Raw genomic sequence first — 16,325 nt, 5'->3', positions numbered from 1 at the left:
TCACAGAGTTAGAAGAGACCTCGTGGACCACCCAGACCAACCCCTTGCCAAGAAGCAGGAAAATCACATTCAAAGCACCCCCGACAGATGGCCATCCAACCTCTGTTTAAAAGTCTCCAAAGAAGGAGCCTCTACCACCCATGAGTCAGAGAGTTCTGTAAGCGTTCCCCTCACCATAGAATGACCCTCATCCTATTCATGAAACATATTAAAACCCATAATTTTGTCCCTCAAAGCTGCTCTCAATTTATACATGAGGTCAACCTATACATTATATCTTTGCTTGGTTAAGAATTGCATTAATTAGTAAATGTATAGTAAACGTAATGGAAAGTGTTACCTAACTGGAGCAAAAAAGAATAGAACTGCATTTGAGAAATGGTTAACTAATATATAATTAATCTTATACAATGCTGGTGAACTCCTACATTAGGGAAAAAACAGCAGAGGATTGTCTGTGCCAAACGTGAGAAGAGAATGTCTCGCTTCCATCTGTTGTGTCATCCGTCACTCTGTTACCATAAGAATGTTTTCTATCATCCTCACTTCCAATTTTACACTTGCCGTTATGAACTGTAAATAAGAAAACAATATATTATAAGTATTTAATTGTTCTTGATGAAAAATTGTTATTTGTCTTTCACTGTGTGTTGTTGTATTTAAGCAAAAGTCTAAGCCTGTGACAGCTGTGTTTTTAGTTCTGATGTTTTTTTTTAAACCCCTGTTTTCTCATGAGCTGTCCTGGTTTGTATTTGTTTGACAGCCACTTTCTGATCTCAATCCAGATTAGTTTTTTTGTATTAAATTGGTCTCAAGGCCTGATGCTAGTTGTTGGAAGAATTTGCCCTCTGTGACTGTGTGCGTGAGAGAGAATTGCAGGTTAAAACACTCACAGTAAACTGACAATCCAAGACAATTCCTCTCAGTCAAGAAGATTGCTGGGCACATAGGTTAATTAGATTATATTTCTGTTTGTGAAGCCTTTTGACCCTGATACAATTGACACACAGAATTCATGGTTATACATTGTAGTAGTTTTGAAAAGAATAATCTGGTGGATTTTATGCTAAGCAGTGTTAGGTACTGTAAATCTCTAATTTTGTTGATGAACAGTCTAAGAATATTGATGCGGAATCTAAGGGAAATGAACACAAGTGCATTTAAAGTAATGTATTTTCAAATGTGCATAGCTTTCTCTAGCTAGTGTTTCACAGATACTATGGCACAGTCTGGCTATTTCATGTCTGTTCCAGCCACTTAACCTACATCTCTTTTTAGTTATATCAGGACAGAGGAGAATTCTTATCTCATTACCTTGTGTCAATTTCATGTCACAAAAACAAAATGCTAGTAAGTTTTAACTTGGGTTGCTGTGAGTTTTCTGGGCTGCATGGCCACATTCCAGAAGCATTATCTCCTGGCATTTCTCCCACATTCATGGCAGGCATCTTCAGCGGTTGTTACGTCTGTTGGAAACTAGGCAAGTGGGGTTATATATCTTTGGAAGGTCCTGGGTGGGAGAAAGGACTCTTGTCTGTTGGAGGCAAGTGTGAATGTTGCAACTGACCACCTTGATTAACAGTAAATAGTCTGGTAGCATCAAAGCCTGGCTGCTTCCTGCCTGGGGGAATCCTTTGTTAGGAGGTGTTAACTGGCCCTGATTGTTTCCTGTTTGGAATTCCACTTTTTTTAGTGTTGTTCTTTATTAATTGTCCTGATTTTAAAGTTTTAAAATACTGGTAGCCAGATTTTGTTCATTTTCATGGACAGTAAATAAAGAACAGCACTAAAAAAAAGTGGAATTCCAGAGAGGAAACAATCAGGGCCAGCTAACAGCTCCTAACAAAGGATTCCTCCAGGGAGGAAGCAGGTGGGCTTTGAAGCTGCCAAGCTGTTCAATGCTAATCAAGGTGTTCAATTGCAACATTTCTGCAGTTTATGCTCAACAACCTTGTAAGGTAGGTTAAGTTGAGAAATGTGAAAATACTAAGGTCACCTAGTGATGCTTGAGTGGGATTTTGTACTTATCCTTAATATGTTACCCTTCATAAAAATCAAAAGAATACCACATTTGATGGAAAAGCAGAATATACACTGAGATAAATAAATAAGCCAGTGTATGAAAAAGTAAATTAAATTCTTCATAGGACTACACAACTCTAGGTTTCTTTTCATGCAAGTACCTAGAAAGAAAACTGAAAATACAGAGGTCATTAATAATATTTATTAATTATTTCCAATACTGAGTTAAGATTTCGGCCAAGGCCAAGATTATATTATTTGATGTATAACATCTATAAAATGTATAGAACATTCTAAAATATTCAGTCTTGAACATTCATCTACGCATTTACATATCACTGAAAATCATCAATATAGGTTTAAAAGAGATGTGTTTTTTAAAACTGAGATGTGTTTTTGCAGTTACAGGTAGAAATGTACACCAGAATACTACATTAAGCTCAAATATGTTAATTGGAAATATATGAAATACAAAATTTTTTACATACAATTCCAATTCCTGAAATTATAATCAAAATAAAATTCATTTTCAGGAATTTGTATTTTAGAAATATTTTCATATGATTGATTAATACTGAACACCTACCTGCCTACAAATAAAAAATTATTCTGGAAAGTAACAAATTATTTTGGGAAGAAAACCAATGGTTAAAATGCATTCTATATTCAATAAGCAAAACATCATGCTAGTGGCTATTACTTGGTCTATCTTTCTACAGAAACTTTTTTTTACTATGGCAGAAACATGTTTGATAACTTTGTTTTATGACTTCATTTCTGTCCACAATCTCTGCTGTAGGCTCTCCCTTTCTTTTAAAAACAAGCATAACATACATTGTAACTACAGCTGTAATTGAAAGTCAGTGGCAAGTTGCTATTAGTATTCAGTGGTTGTGTGGAATGTTTCTGAAATCCCACTGGCCTTGCCTTTTTAAAGGGCAAAATGAAATCAAGACTGTCTCAAAAAAGGATAAAGTATTACAAGATTGTGGCCTTTTTAGCATTTGTTCTCCAGACCAGAATATTTGCCAGCAATATGTACCCTCTTCCTTCTCATTATATGCAAACAGAGAAAGAGGAAAATAATCTAAATCTCACCCCATCCTAATTTAAGTAAAAATGACAAATACAGATGTCTGTAGGAAAAAAAGACAAGCACACATGCCAGTACTGGGAAAAATAGTGTATGAAGAGAAAGATAACAGCCTTTTCCATAAGCTTATTTCTCCAGTTCATAATGCCTTATGGCTGTTCTGAAATAAATAATAGTAAAATAAGTGGTGAATCATTATCATGGATCTTTTCTATTGTGTCTAGGTTGGCTGTCACCCTGACCTAGTTCTTAGTGTGTGTGAAAGATTTGGGAACATGATGGGGGTCTGTTTCCAGGAGGTTCATTCTTGAGCTTTCAACAATGTGCGTAATTCAGTGGAGGGACTTGTTCTCTCACTTTGTATTTGATCTCTAAATGTCAAGTGGACAGAGATTTATGCCACTCTGTGATCATGTATACAAACCCCTGCTGTAAAGTTTTTGTTCCCATTTTATTGTCCATCTCTTATTGTAATTTGATTAAGTGAAAAGAATAAGGTCATAATAATGAAACAGAATTTTTAGTCTGGAAGTCTATACTTTTTCACATAATACTAGTAGATTTGTTTGCATTGGTTGAAAATGTTTGGAGGCTTATTGCAAGTCTTGGATGGTAAAAACAAGAAACACAACAGAAACCCTGAGCCAACCTTCAGTGTTAATAAAATTGGGAACATTGGCATAGCTGACTGCTTTACAGCTAAAATGTTAGTAGACAGTGATCGAAGCAAACTGAACTTCTGTAAGTAATTTAAAATAGATTCAGTAACTGTATTGTGTGGAAAATCCTGCATATTCTGTCAGCAAGATGGCATTATGGCCATTTCCCAACAATAACGTCTTGGATTTAATTTAGAGGCTGGACAGAGAAACAAATTGTACTTGGAGCACACATAATACATTTATTTTGCAGATTTTTTGTGAAGCTGTAGGCATGGGGGAAAGTACCCAATTAAAAATGGAAGGAGAATTGAGTAAACAGCAGAGGAAAATATCAAAATTGAACAGGACTAAGAATATGATGTTGGCAAAGATCAAGTAATAGTTTAAATATCAGTGGTTCTCAACCTTTGGTCCTCTAGGTGATTTGTACTTCAGCTTCCACAATTCCTAACACCTGGTAAGATGGCTGGGATTTCTGGGAATTGAAGTCCAAAACACCTGGAGAATTAAAGATTGAAAACCACTGATGGGTGAGAAAAAAACCCTGCTTTGAGTATGTATATGTAAAGTCTCTATGACAGTTTTTCAGATGGTAGTTGTTGTGTGCTGTCAAATCATTTCTGACTTATGACAACTAAAGGTGAACCCATTGTGGGAATTTCTTGGCAATATTTGTTTAAAAAAGGCTTTACCTTTGATAAACTATATTCCTGTCTCACACATGATTTAAAAAATACTCGTCATAGTAAAGTAATTTTATATAAAGTAATGTTTTAGCACTATAAACAAAATCTGTGACAGCTGCTTAATCTTTTGGCAGTTTCTCCCTTGGCCTTTTTTCTTGCAAACTTTCTGCATTCTTGAGGACATAATCTGAAATGTAACAATTGTATAGGAATACATTGGGCAGGGCAATACATAATCAAGGTTTCCAAAGGGGGTGGAATATAGGTGGGGCTAGCACATTGTAGTCATGGCACTCTTCAGTGTTGGTTCCTGCCGGTCACATAGCCACGAATAGGGGAAGCCCAGTGAGTGGTATAGCTTTTGGCTATATTCTGCCATAATTGTCCATGGTACTTTGCTTCTGGAGTGCTGCTCACTTTGTTTTTCTCCCCTGTGGGCAAATGTGTTTCCTTGTTCATGTTCTTTTGTTCTCCTCAGATAGTATTCTTCTGTTGGAATGCAGTAGCAGTTAACCTACTTTTGTGTGTGCATCTGTGTTTGTACCTTCAAGTCTCCTGTTGACTTACGGTGATACCATAAATTGCATAGTATTTTCTTAGGGCAAGAATTGCTTAGAGGTGGTTCTGTCCACCCCCCCCCCCAAACCAGGCATGGGCAAGCTTCAGCCCTCCAAGTGTTTTGGACTTCAACTTCCAGAAATCACAGCAAGCTTAGCAGCTGTTATGAATTGTGAGAACTGAAGTCCAAAACACCTGGAAGGCCAATGTTTGCCCTTGTGTGCTCTAAACTATTGCCAACAACACCAGGTATTCTTTGTCCACCTCCAATCCGATAATACTCTAATAGCCATTCTAAATTTGTTCTTGCAAACAAAATCCTTTCCAACTGTTGGTAGATTTTTTAAAAGTAAGTAACGCTTGCTTTTTGAATTGATTGACTAACTGGAAGGAAGGAGATAGAATATAGCTCTCCTTTTAGTTTCTCTCTCTCTCTCTCTCTCTCTTCATTCCCAAACTCCTATTATTTTTCGCCCTTCTTCTTACTGTCTTTTGGAGTTCTAAACTTTTCATCAAAAGCCATATACTGCAGGGGATGTCTACAGATCTATAAATATGTCCCTAGATAATCACAACACCTCCCATTTTGCACCTGAAAATGGTTATTTATGTGTTCTAGTTCAGTCAAGATAAAATATGACCACAGTTTAATGCTATCCTCCATAGATTTCATATGTTTCCACAAAAAACAAAGTTTCTGTCCTCATCTAATATAGTGTGCCTAAGGTCTTGTTCTCACATGTCTTTTAAGCTTGGCATGGAGTATTATTAGCAGCTGGGAGAAAGAAATAGTCAGACATTGCCATTTGTCCCTGTGTTATGCTTCACACAAGCTGAGACTTCAATGAGAATAAGGCAAAGTCATCTGCTGCTGAAACGAACCAAGGTGTTTTGTGGGTTGTTGCTTTACTTCTGAGCCACTCAGGAAGTATAAAATTTGATGAATTCATGTCTATAATCCCAGACTCTAAGGCACTCTTATATCTTATTTGCTAACTTGCTTGCTGTGTGTCTTGTGAATAAAAATATCTTTTTCTTTATATCACATCTGCCTACTGTCCTGAATTTGGATTCTTTTATCTGAGTAATGACATAAAGAGTTAAGCGTCTCTAAAGTTAAAGACGTGACAGGGTGTAAATGTCTTCACATCCTTCTTTCTAGATCACTCAGTTTACTTTAAGAAATGGGTTGTTGTCACAATGACCTTCAGGAGTTTATGATTTTATTGAGAATAATTTTTAAAGGGAAGACTCTGAAAGGATATGGGAGGGAAGGCACACGGCAGTTGGGAGCCGCCACACGTGCCTTCCTCGGGGCCCCCTCTCGGCATAAGAACAGGGTGAATGGCCCCATCTTTGTGCCAGGACGACAGTCCCAGAAAGGCAGGTGGCTGAAAGTGCTCTGGAGCACTCTCAGCCGCAGCCTGCCAGGGGAACGACAGGCCGTATTCGAGAGATAGCTATTCATAGTGGCCTGTCACCTCTTTCTCCTCTTAGCCTGGGAATGTATTAGAGAGCGCTCTGCAGCGGCCTGTCTTTCCTCTGGTTCTCCTCTCAGCCTGGGAACATGGCAGCCTGTTGTGTCCCCAGGCTGAGAGGAGGACCTTTCTTCCAGATGCCCCCCTCGTGCCAACACCCTCCCCCCGTGCTGACTGTACTTAATCCCCCGCCCCACCTGCCCTGCCCCTCCATGCAGCCTCCATGCCCAAAAGTTTGCCCATGGCAAGATGTAGCAAAAAAAGTTCAAACTTGCTATTTTGGACACTTCATAGTAATATTTGACTTTGAATTGAGGTTCTTAGTATCTCATAAAAGTGCCAAGTTAAAGTTGTTCAATGACATTTTAAAATCTATTAACTGACCAATTAAGCTTTTAAATGGCATATGAATGTTAATCCAAAACACTTCTATAAATCGGCTGACCTGTTACAACCACCTAAATAAAGGGTGCATGATAGTGTTTCAAACTTGAATGATTTTAAAAGAACAATATCATGTCAGCATCAAATGCTAGCTTAATACCGACTTCTAGTAGTATCTTGGTTAAAAATATTTTAAAAATGTGGATGGGTAGTATATTAGTTCATCCTATGGTGCCTTTGTTTGATTATCCAAACACATACTCAGATATAGTTTCCAAAGCATAGACTTAAATGTTGTACTTTCACCCTTTTATTACAATAAGATGGTATTAATTGTGTTATTTGAAAGCCATATTATTTATATTATAATTTTAGGGTTATGAACATTAAATTAGGGCAAGCAGGGAAGAAGTAGCATTATGTAAGAAGTGACTTGTCTGCAGAATTTTATTAGAAGAAGCACAACATGGGGGAAGTTTTATTTTGAAGAAATGTACGTAATTTGCTTTTTTAGGTTGTCATAAAGTTTGCCTGCTATGAATTATATGTTACATAAAATTTAAATATCTTAGCTAAATTGTAGTTTTTGTTCCGTTAATTGCACTCATTGATGAACATGCAGAGCAAGTGATGTATAAATCAATCAAATTGTGGACATTTCATTTATATATTGAATTCTTTACCAAGGATTTTGGCCTTTCAGGATCTATGTTAAGACATAAAACAGCAAACAGCCATATTATAATAAATGTATGAAAAAGGTTGCTTAATTAGGAAATAGGCGATAAATTCTAAAGCACGTAAGCCTCCTTCAGTATTCAAATATGAATGATGTGGACTCACATTATAGAAAGATGTTCTGTTGGTTAGCCAGTTAAAATTCATAAGTAAACCAGGTTTTTGGGTGGGTTGAACCCTTAACCCTGGCAGAGTGGATCTGTTGCGCAGCTCTCTCTCACAATGCTTTTCCACATGGGGAAAGCATTGCCCTTGAGGGGAGGCCCTATGCTGGCTCCATTTGAGCCAGCACAACACGGGTAGCCTTCCATGTTGCAGGGAAAGGATCCGGTACACTTTTACTCTTGGTTGGGGGCGGAGCCACAGACAATATTGTCCAGTGGCTGCAGTGGGGCTCCATAACCAAATAATGTTCTAAGCATCCTAGGATGCTTATTTTTAGCCATGTGATGAGGTCGCTAGTTAAGATTTATCTGCGCAACTACACACCTTAATGTACAACCAAATTGTATTCATGTCAGAAACACAGTTTCCTTCAAAACATGGCACACACCCCATGCAAACCTTGGTTTTGTTGACGAAACAGCAAATTGAGCTGATAGTATTCAGAGAAACCTATTATAGTCCACTTTCCCCATGATTGCCCACTATCATCTTTCAGTATTTCCAGTAGTGGACTGAATTCTGTTTAGATAGTATCTGTAAACACACATTTCCATGTGATATTAATCAAATTATTACTGTATTTAATAAAAGTTCGGCATCTATATTTTTCAATATTATTCGATTGTTATCTCCTGCCATGGGATTTCTACTCTGATTTCTATCAGTATTTTCTGTTTTTATGTGCATAATACAGTGTTATGTCAGGGTCAGACACTTTTTTTTCAGTGTTGGGTACCAGCAGAAGGGGAATGAGAGACAAGTCACTCATTGGAGACAACTACTTGGTTGTCTTTATCAAAACAGAAAGTTACATGCCAGACTCAAAGGCCTAGTTTACCAAACTTTGAGAAGCCCAGAAGAGGTGATTTTCAATGCTGCTATCATGCCACTTCTGTGCTTACAATCATTTTATCCCTGCTGCATTGACAAATAGTAATGTGGCCCATACCTCAGTAGCCCCTGTTTTCTTTTACAATTTCTTGTTCCATAAAATTAATACAGGTTTGGAATCTGTCCCTTATCTGTTATATGTAGCTAAATCATGATTGATTTTTCTAATGAATCTTTTAGTGATATGGGTGATCTATTTTTCTCTTTATAACACTGGTAAGGAAATTGAGTGATGCTTTTCCTACAAAACTGGGGGATGAAATCAGCTGAAAATATAACTAATTTTTGCCAAGAAAGTTCTCTCCCTCTCCAAATGACTAAGTAAACAAACTGCTTCCTGTAAAGAACATCTTAGTAACATACTTGTTTTTGTAGTTTCAATTTGAAATATAACAATACCACTTGGCAGATACTAACATAAGGGATGTGAGTAGTATGTTGTTAGGAAATTATGGTATTTGTGAGAGGAGGGTCTTATTTCACAATATCCAGGTCCAACTCTTCTTGCCAGTGTGAAAAATTATATACATTTCTACCATGCAAGTTACCACCACTGCTTCAGACTGTTTTAAATTGAAATCTCTGTTCATACAATGATCTCTTCATCTTAACATTATCTCTACTTGATACATTTCTTTTTTAAAAAGAGATATTCCACATTTATTCAATGTTCTACCCAGAGTAGTAATGTATTATTAACATAGTAGGCATCTCCATATAACATGTTTTGTTCTATAATAGTATTGGGGATTACCCAGTTGCATGTGAAAATTGTAATAGGATGCCAAGCTACTAGTATAAATGATACAGTTCTGTGTCCTGCCTGAAAATGTGTGAACATTTACTTCCAAAGTAAACTTTATGTATTTTTCAGAAAATGTTTTATTGTGCTTATATACCACTTCAGGCTACCTAAAGTATGACTTATCTCTAATAATTGTTAATGAGATCTAAAAATGGGAAGCAAGCAAGTTAAAAAGAATATTTGTTCTCATCCATGTAGCTCTTTTGGTGAATAATTCAAGTGCTAGAGGAGTGGGCAATGGGCTTGACTACTCTAGGCATGGTAATAGTTTTGGTTATTACATGTTTTTCCTATCCAGATAGATAAAGAACCAAAACAAAACTTCAGTCAAGTTCCTTAATCCAGGTTGTTTTATTCTGGTCAGAATTCTAGCATATTGTGGAGTACAAATCTGTAGAATTAATGTTAGCCCACATTACCTAAATTTCCAAATTCAAAAAGCACATTAATATAAATAGTTTTTTTCTGAATAGCTGTCTGTTTTTCTTTCTTGCAGAAAATGCAGCCAGCAGAAATATAATTTTGTTCCATATTTTTTCACTGTTAACCTCTACATTCCCTCCCCAAAGTTAGCAGGTGGCTGAAACTTGGAGGCCTTATTTACAACTCCCCATGTTGTGATTATCATTATATGCGACTCTAAGGGGAATAAAATGTGCCATCTGCCTAAGTGAAGTTAAAACAATATTAAAACTACAGGTATATTAAAATCAACTCTTGAGTCTAGGCACAGGGCTTTGGAGAAACAGGGCTAGAGGCAAGAAAAATAAAAAAGCGAGGCCACAACCAGTTTTTAAAAGTTTGTGATTTTAAACTTTGGTTTAGAAATGTGTTAGCTTGTGTTTGTAGTTTTATACTTTAATGTAACAGAGGGGAAAACAAGGTCTAATTGAGCATGGGTTGAAGTGCATAGACCTGAATGAGCAATTAGCTTTCTAAAGGCTGCATTGTATCTGAGCAAATTAAGCTATTTTAGGTAGCTTAGAAATTCATTGGTGACAGAATAGAAATGGATTTTATAAATGAACTAAACTGAGTTGACTTCATTAGTATTCCTCGTAAATACAAGATTCTAGTTTCAGAGCATACTTATTCTCTTCTGCAGATTAAAGCATTTTTCACTAGCCAAATGACGATGGTGTCAACAAACTATGAATATGAATGATTCTCTTTAATATGTATTTAACTTTTTTTTGGTTAAGATTGAAAGTGACTTTGAAAGCAAGCTTGCTATGATTTCACCCTCTGGCTGAGCCTATGGCTGTGGAACTGCTGTCATTCTTTTTTTTTTTTTTTTAATGTATGTAAGTCAGTATTTAAACTCAAGAATGACACATGTAAAATAAGTTAATTATTATTCATAAATATGAACTATTTTAAATATACAGTAATATGTTAGAGGCATAATTGGAGTTTGTCAGTGAAGAAAAAGGGTATTGTTCAGGTTTACAAGCACAGATTAACTGTGTTGGATGTAAAATGATCTGATTTTCAGTATTTGTCTGAGATAAGCTAAAAAGGATATTTATTTTTTGAGTAAAGGGGAATGCTCTTGCAAATTTACTTTAGGAAACTGTCACATCTTATTCTGCAAACACTTTGTTTTTCTTCTTTTTGCAATTGGGGGGGGGGGGGTCATAATATAGCATTGTATTTCCAGCACTTTTGTTACCGGTTGTCTTAATTCTTATGATTTCAATCCTCATTGAAAATGCTGATTTTCAAGACTTAAATGGTTAAATAAAATAATAGCATGGAATAACTAGTAGTTTCCCCAGCCTAGAACAGTAGTTGAATATGTTGTTGTGTTATGAATGAGATGAAAATATGTTCTCAACCTAAACTAAGGGAATAGGTGGGGTTGGTTCAGAATGTATTGTATTGCACCAAGTGTGGCTTTTATTTCCAAGGCCAAAGAGGCTTTGCTTTCAGCTACTTCACCTTCTGCTGATACTAGAAAGCATTCACCTGGTGCTGAGGTTTGGAGATGCTTGGTTTCATCCAATTTGGATGTGAGGTGCTCCTCATCAACTTCATCTTCCCTTCTAAGATGTATTCTCTGACCCTAGTTGGATGAAGACAAGAGGATAACCTATATTTTGCAGTCTGAGACTTGCCTCCAGTCAAGTCAGTAGTTCCCAATTGGATTGTGAGACTTTTCTTTTTTTTTTTGGCATGGTAGAAATTCTTTTTTTTAATTGTAAAAATACATTATGTTTGCATTTTCTCCCTAATGTATACATCTTTTAGCCTATCCCATGTCATGGATAATCTGTTCATTTTCCTCTGCAAAATGCATCACAAGTCTCACTAAGAAATTACTGAAAATAAGATATGCTCTATTCCATTGTGGATATATATGTATGGAAAAATGAATGGGACAAATGTCTTACAGCTGGTTGGCTGTCTTTGGAAATGAAATTCTGGACTGCATGACCTTTTGATCTTGCAGAGCTCTTCTTACAATCTTTTGTTTACAAAATGCTGTTTCTGTGTGGCATGTTCAGAATATACTTGTCTTAATCACTAGTTTGTGAAAGTCATATGTGGTATACTCAGAACTTATATCTATTCTGTAAAATTAAAAAACTCATACTCATTGAAACATACAGATTTGAGTGGAAAATAAGAGTGTATGACAGGAAAATTAAGTATTTATTTCATAGAAAGAAAAAAATCAGTAAAGAATAAGTATATAAGCAGAATTTTGTTGTGCCTAAATAAACTTTATGATTATTCTAAACACAGCATTTCAGTATAGAATTGGTGCTATTTGATTAATTATAATGTAGTGCCATCTGGTGGATGTTCATACTCTCTCCATATATACTTAAATAAGATCAGTTGATGAAATGGTTATCCTTATGCTACATTCAAACAGACAAATATACTATATTTCTTTAATTACAGCTTGACAGCATATTGTCCCCACCATCTATGCCATTTCGGAAATCCAGTAACCCTGAAGTTTCTTCTGGCCCTGGCAAGTCACTGAAATTTAAAAGGCAGCTCAGTGAAGATGGCAGACCATTTAGAAGAGGAAGCCTCGGAGGAGCTCTGACTGGTAAGGAAAATGGCAAGTGAAAATACTGATGAATATACACTTTGAACCATTCCTATGTGAATATTTTAAAATGTAGACATCTGGAATATATAGCACCTGGGAGATCACTGACCACTGAAGGTAGATAATGCTTTTGGTTGGTAATTATGATCTAGCTGGGCCCTTTGGCCTTAAATCCAATTGCTAATCTAGGTAGAATACCCAATGAATCAATTACTGAATGGCAACTTAGTAATTAGTTAAATCCTATTGATTCAGTGAAGTTTTTCTTTTTGGAATCAAGAATAGCTTTTAGGCCTTTGTTCTTACATTATTCTTACCAACTCACTTTTAAAAATAGAAAATATGCAGACTTTTAATGGATTAAAAGCATATTAACAGGTAAAAACAGGCATGGGCAAACATCAACCCTCCAGGTGTTTTGGACGTCAACTTCCAGAATTCCTAACAGCTGTGAGAAATTGTAGGAGTTGAACTCCAAAGCACCTGGAGGGCCGAAGTTTGCCCATGCCTGGGTTAAAACATATTTTAAATGTGAAAACTGTTTAAAATCATGTGCATGTCTGTATTGGTTCCAAAGATTTTGATTTAAAGCCATGATTTTACTTGGCACCAGAACGAAGCATCATTGGCACCAGGTCTACTAGAGAAGTGCATTCCATAAGTGAGGGAAAACCCTCTCCTATATTTGCCCACAGCATGTTTTCCCCATTAGTGTGACATAAAAGAGCCCGCTTTCACAGGTCTCAGTCCCCAGGTAGGTATTTTTATGGGGAGGTTCTCTCTCAGGTTTTGAAGTTTCAAGACATTCAGGGTTTTAAATGTCATCACATGCACCTGAAGTTTATGCCAGATGTGTATTCATAGTTTGTGCAGTTTCTTTAAGACTGGCGGTGTCTATATGGTACTCCAGTCAGCAACTGGATTTCTGTTTTGCTTTATAATAATAATAATAATAATAATAATAATAATAATAATAATAATATTTTATTTCTTATAACCCAGCTTACATGGGGACGAAGCCCTGAGAACAAGCATATAATTAAGCTATAGTATAAATTACAGAATTAAATGCATAAAAGAACAAACACTTAAAACATCTTAAAATAAAACACACAATTTATCGATTCCAGGATAAAGTAGGACTATTCAAGATGCATGGGAGGGGCAAGTTTGTGCAATTGTAGATAATAGGACTAGAGTAGACTAAAGTGCTAGAATCAAACAGGAGCATGTTGGGACTATATGGAAAAATGCAGCTGATTTAATTAAAAGCACATTGAAACAGCCATGTTTTCAAGTCTTTACAGAATATTGCCAGTGTGGGTGCTAGTCTGATTTCCCTGGGGAGAGAGATCCAGAGCCAGGGGGCACCACCAAGAAGGTCCTTCCTCTCATCCTCACCAACCATGCTTGTGACTGTGGTGGAAACGAGAGAAGAGTCTCTCTGGAAGATCTTAGCACCCATGCCGGTTTGTAGGGAGAGATGTGATCATGAAGATAAGCAGGACCCGAACTGTTTAGGGCTTTGTAGGTCTTGACCTGCATTTTGAATTGGGACTGGAAGCTTATTGGCAGCCAGTGGAGCTGCTTCAGGAGAGGTGAAGTCCGTTCCTTGTAACTAGCTGCTGTTAGCAATCTGGCTGCTGACCTTTGGACTAATTGCATTTTCCGGGCCATCTTCAAAGGCGGTTCCACATTGAGTGCATCACAGTCGTCCAGTCTTGATGTATCCAATGCATGGACCACCATGGCCAAGTCAGATTTCTTGAGGTGTGGTCGCAGCTGATGCACAAGTTTTAACTGTGCAAAAGCCCTCCCTCCCGCCGCCTATACCTGAGCGTCAAGCGTCAATGCTGAGTCCAGGAGGACCCCCAAACTGTGGACCTGTGTCTTCAGGGGGAGCGCAACCCCATCGAGCACAGGTTGCTATCCTGTACTCCAATCTGCCAAGCAACTGACCTGGAGGACCTCTGTCTTGTCAGGATTAAGTGTCAGGTTCTTAGTCCTCATTCAGCCCATCCCAGCAGCCAGGCACTGGTCCAGGACATGGTGGGCTTCCTTGGAATTTGGTGGAAAGGAGTAGTAGAGTTGACTGTCATCTGCATAGAGATGGCACCGAACTCCAGATGACCAGCTGTTAGGATTTCTGGGAGATGAAGGCCAAAATATCTGGGGATCCACAGGTTGAGAACCATTGCGTTAATTGGATCTGATAGGAGCAAGAGGGGGAAGCAACCTGATGCAGGTCCAATTGAGGCCAGGTGTCTACTCTAGACTACCACCTCAACTTTTTGTTGGATGAAGGACCTGAGTCCTGAGAAAAAATTAATACCCAGTAATTGGTTTGCTCCCAAGTTTGCCACATACTGGAAGGTAAGCTCATGTTATTTCCACTCAAGTTATAAGAGCTTATACATGAAAAGAATCACCTTCATAATCTTCTGCTGTGCTGGTCCAGGTATGTAATGCATACAAAGAACAATTCATAGGAGATATGCGTGAAGAATTGGTTGAATTAAGCTTATTATAAACGGAGCAAAAGAGCTTGGACCCATAAAATGCCCAGGAGAGGTTGGATCTACATAATTACTTTATAAAGGTATGAGTAATATGACGTTATTGTATTTAAATATTTTTGATAGTGGCTTTAAAATCAAATTCTAATTTTGCAAAGTGTGCAAGATACACACACACACACACACGCGCATTTTGGTACATAGTGTCATTACTGCATTCAAAATTTAATTTTTTTGTCTGCCTACATTTTCTTTCTTTCTCGTAACTTATTGGAAAAAACAGCAGCCCAGTTAAATTCTTAGATTCACTTTGCCATTCACATATATATTTAACTGCTTGCCTGTCTGAAAGCAAGTATGGATCTCCAGAGAGAAGCTTGTCAGTCAGGTCTCTGAAAAAATTATTCATGCATTGTCAGGTTAAATGTATTGGGGATGGATAACCATTTTCAGCATATGGCATCGGTAGCTATTTTGCTGTTTCCTTCTGAAACAATTTGTATAGTTTTTATAGTAAATTCCTCTTTGAAATTAAATAAATCATCACATGTAAAAGATGCAATTTTTTGTTAATGCCAGAATCTAATTGAAAATGTATTTCTTTAATTTCCCTTATAAATATAAGAAGTTCAGAAAATGAAGCAATATTTTTTCCCTGTCACAAAGGAGAAAAACTTGTTAACTGTAAAGCTCCTTTGGTGCTGTGAATGGGTTTCATGAACTGAAGTAACTTCAAAGAGCTTTATACAATCACTTGGGCTTGGGCTTAAATTGTCAGAATCAAGAATGCTCTACAGACTCAGCTGGCTCTGCTAAGAATGGTTTCATGATATAAAATAATGGCTTTCTAAATGCGCTGGAAGTGAAGGGCATTGTGCCTACTCAGATACATAGTGATCTAAAAGGTGTGAAATAATTTCCTTTTTATTCATTGTAGAGCATTATTACATTATATTAAGATTCATACTATGTGTATAGAGTACAACTGTCATGTTTCTGAACTTACTGTGGAAACAGGAAATTGTGGACAATACTAAACCTTATTGTAATGAACAACCAGGGTAGAAATTAGCCACCCTGGTGGACCTAGACAATACCAGGAGGGTATCTTCTCTAGGATTTTGCTGCATCCTCTAGAATAAACCTGTAGTGATATCCAGCCAAAGGACCTAAAAATTAATAGAGATAACATATGTTGTTGGCTGCAGACCCATTAAACTGAAGTTGCAAGTCCCATGGGTACTGCGTTTATATTTTTGT

At 37.0% G+C, this 16,325-nt stretch overlaps 1 protein-coding gene across 4 annotated transcripts in view; it reads left to right on the top strand.

Annotated features, from left to right (window-relative positions):
• The window catches only part of mast4 (microtubule associated serine/threonine kinase family member 4), a 275,054-nt gene that overhangs the window by 20,669 nt on the left and 238,060 nt on the right, over nucleotides 1-16,325 (top strand). For all 4 annotated transcript variants that reach the window (XM_062972362.1, XM_062972363.1, XM_016990890.2 and 1 more), the window contains exon 2: nucleotides 12,393-12,546. In XM_062972362.1, the coding sequence (XP_062828432.1) occupies nucleotides 12,393-12,546 (154 nt within the window). The remainder of the gene's footprint in view (nucleotides 1-12,392; nucleotides 12,547-16,325) is intronic.

Source organism: Anolis carolinensis, chromosome 2, assembly GCF_035594765.1.
Source record: "Anolis carolinensis isolate JA03-04 chromosome 2, rAnoCar3.1.pri, whole genome shotgun sequence".
NCBI lineage: Eukaryota > Metazoa > Chordata > Lepidosauria > Squamata > Dactyloidae > Anolis > Anolis carolinensis.
This window is presented reverse-complemented; position numbering and strand designations above follow the sequence as displayed.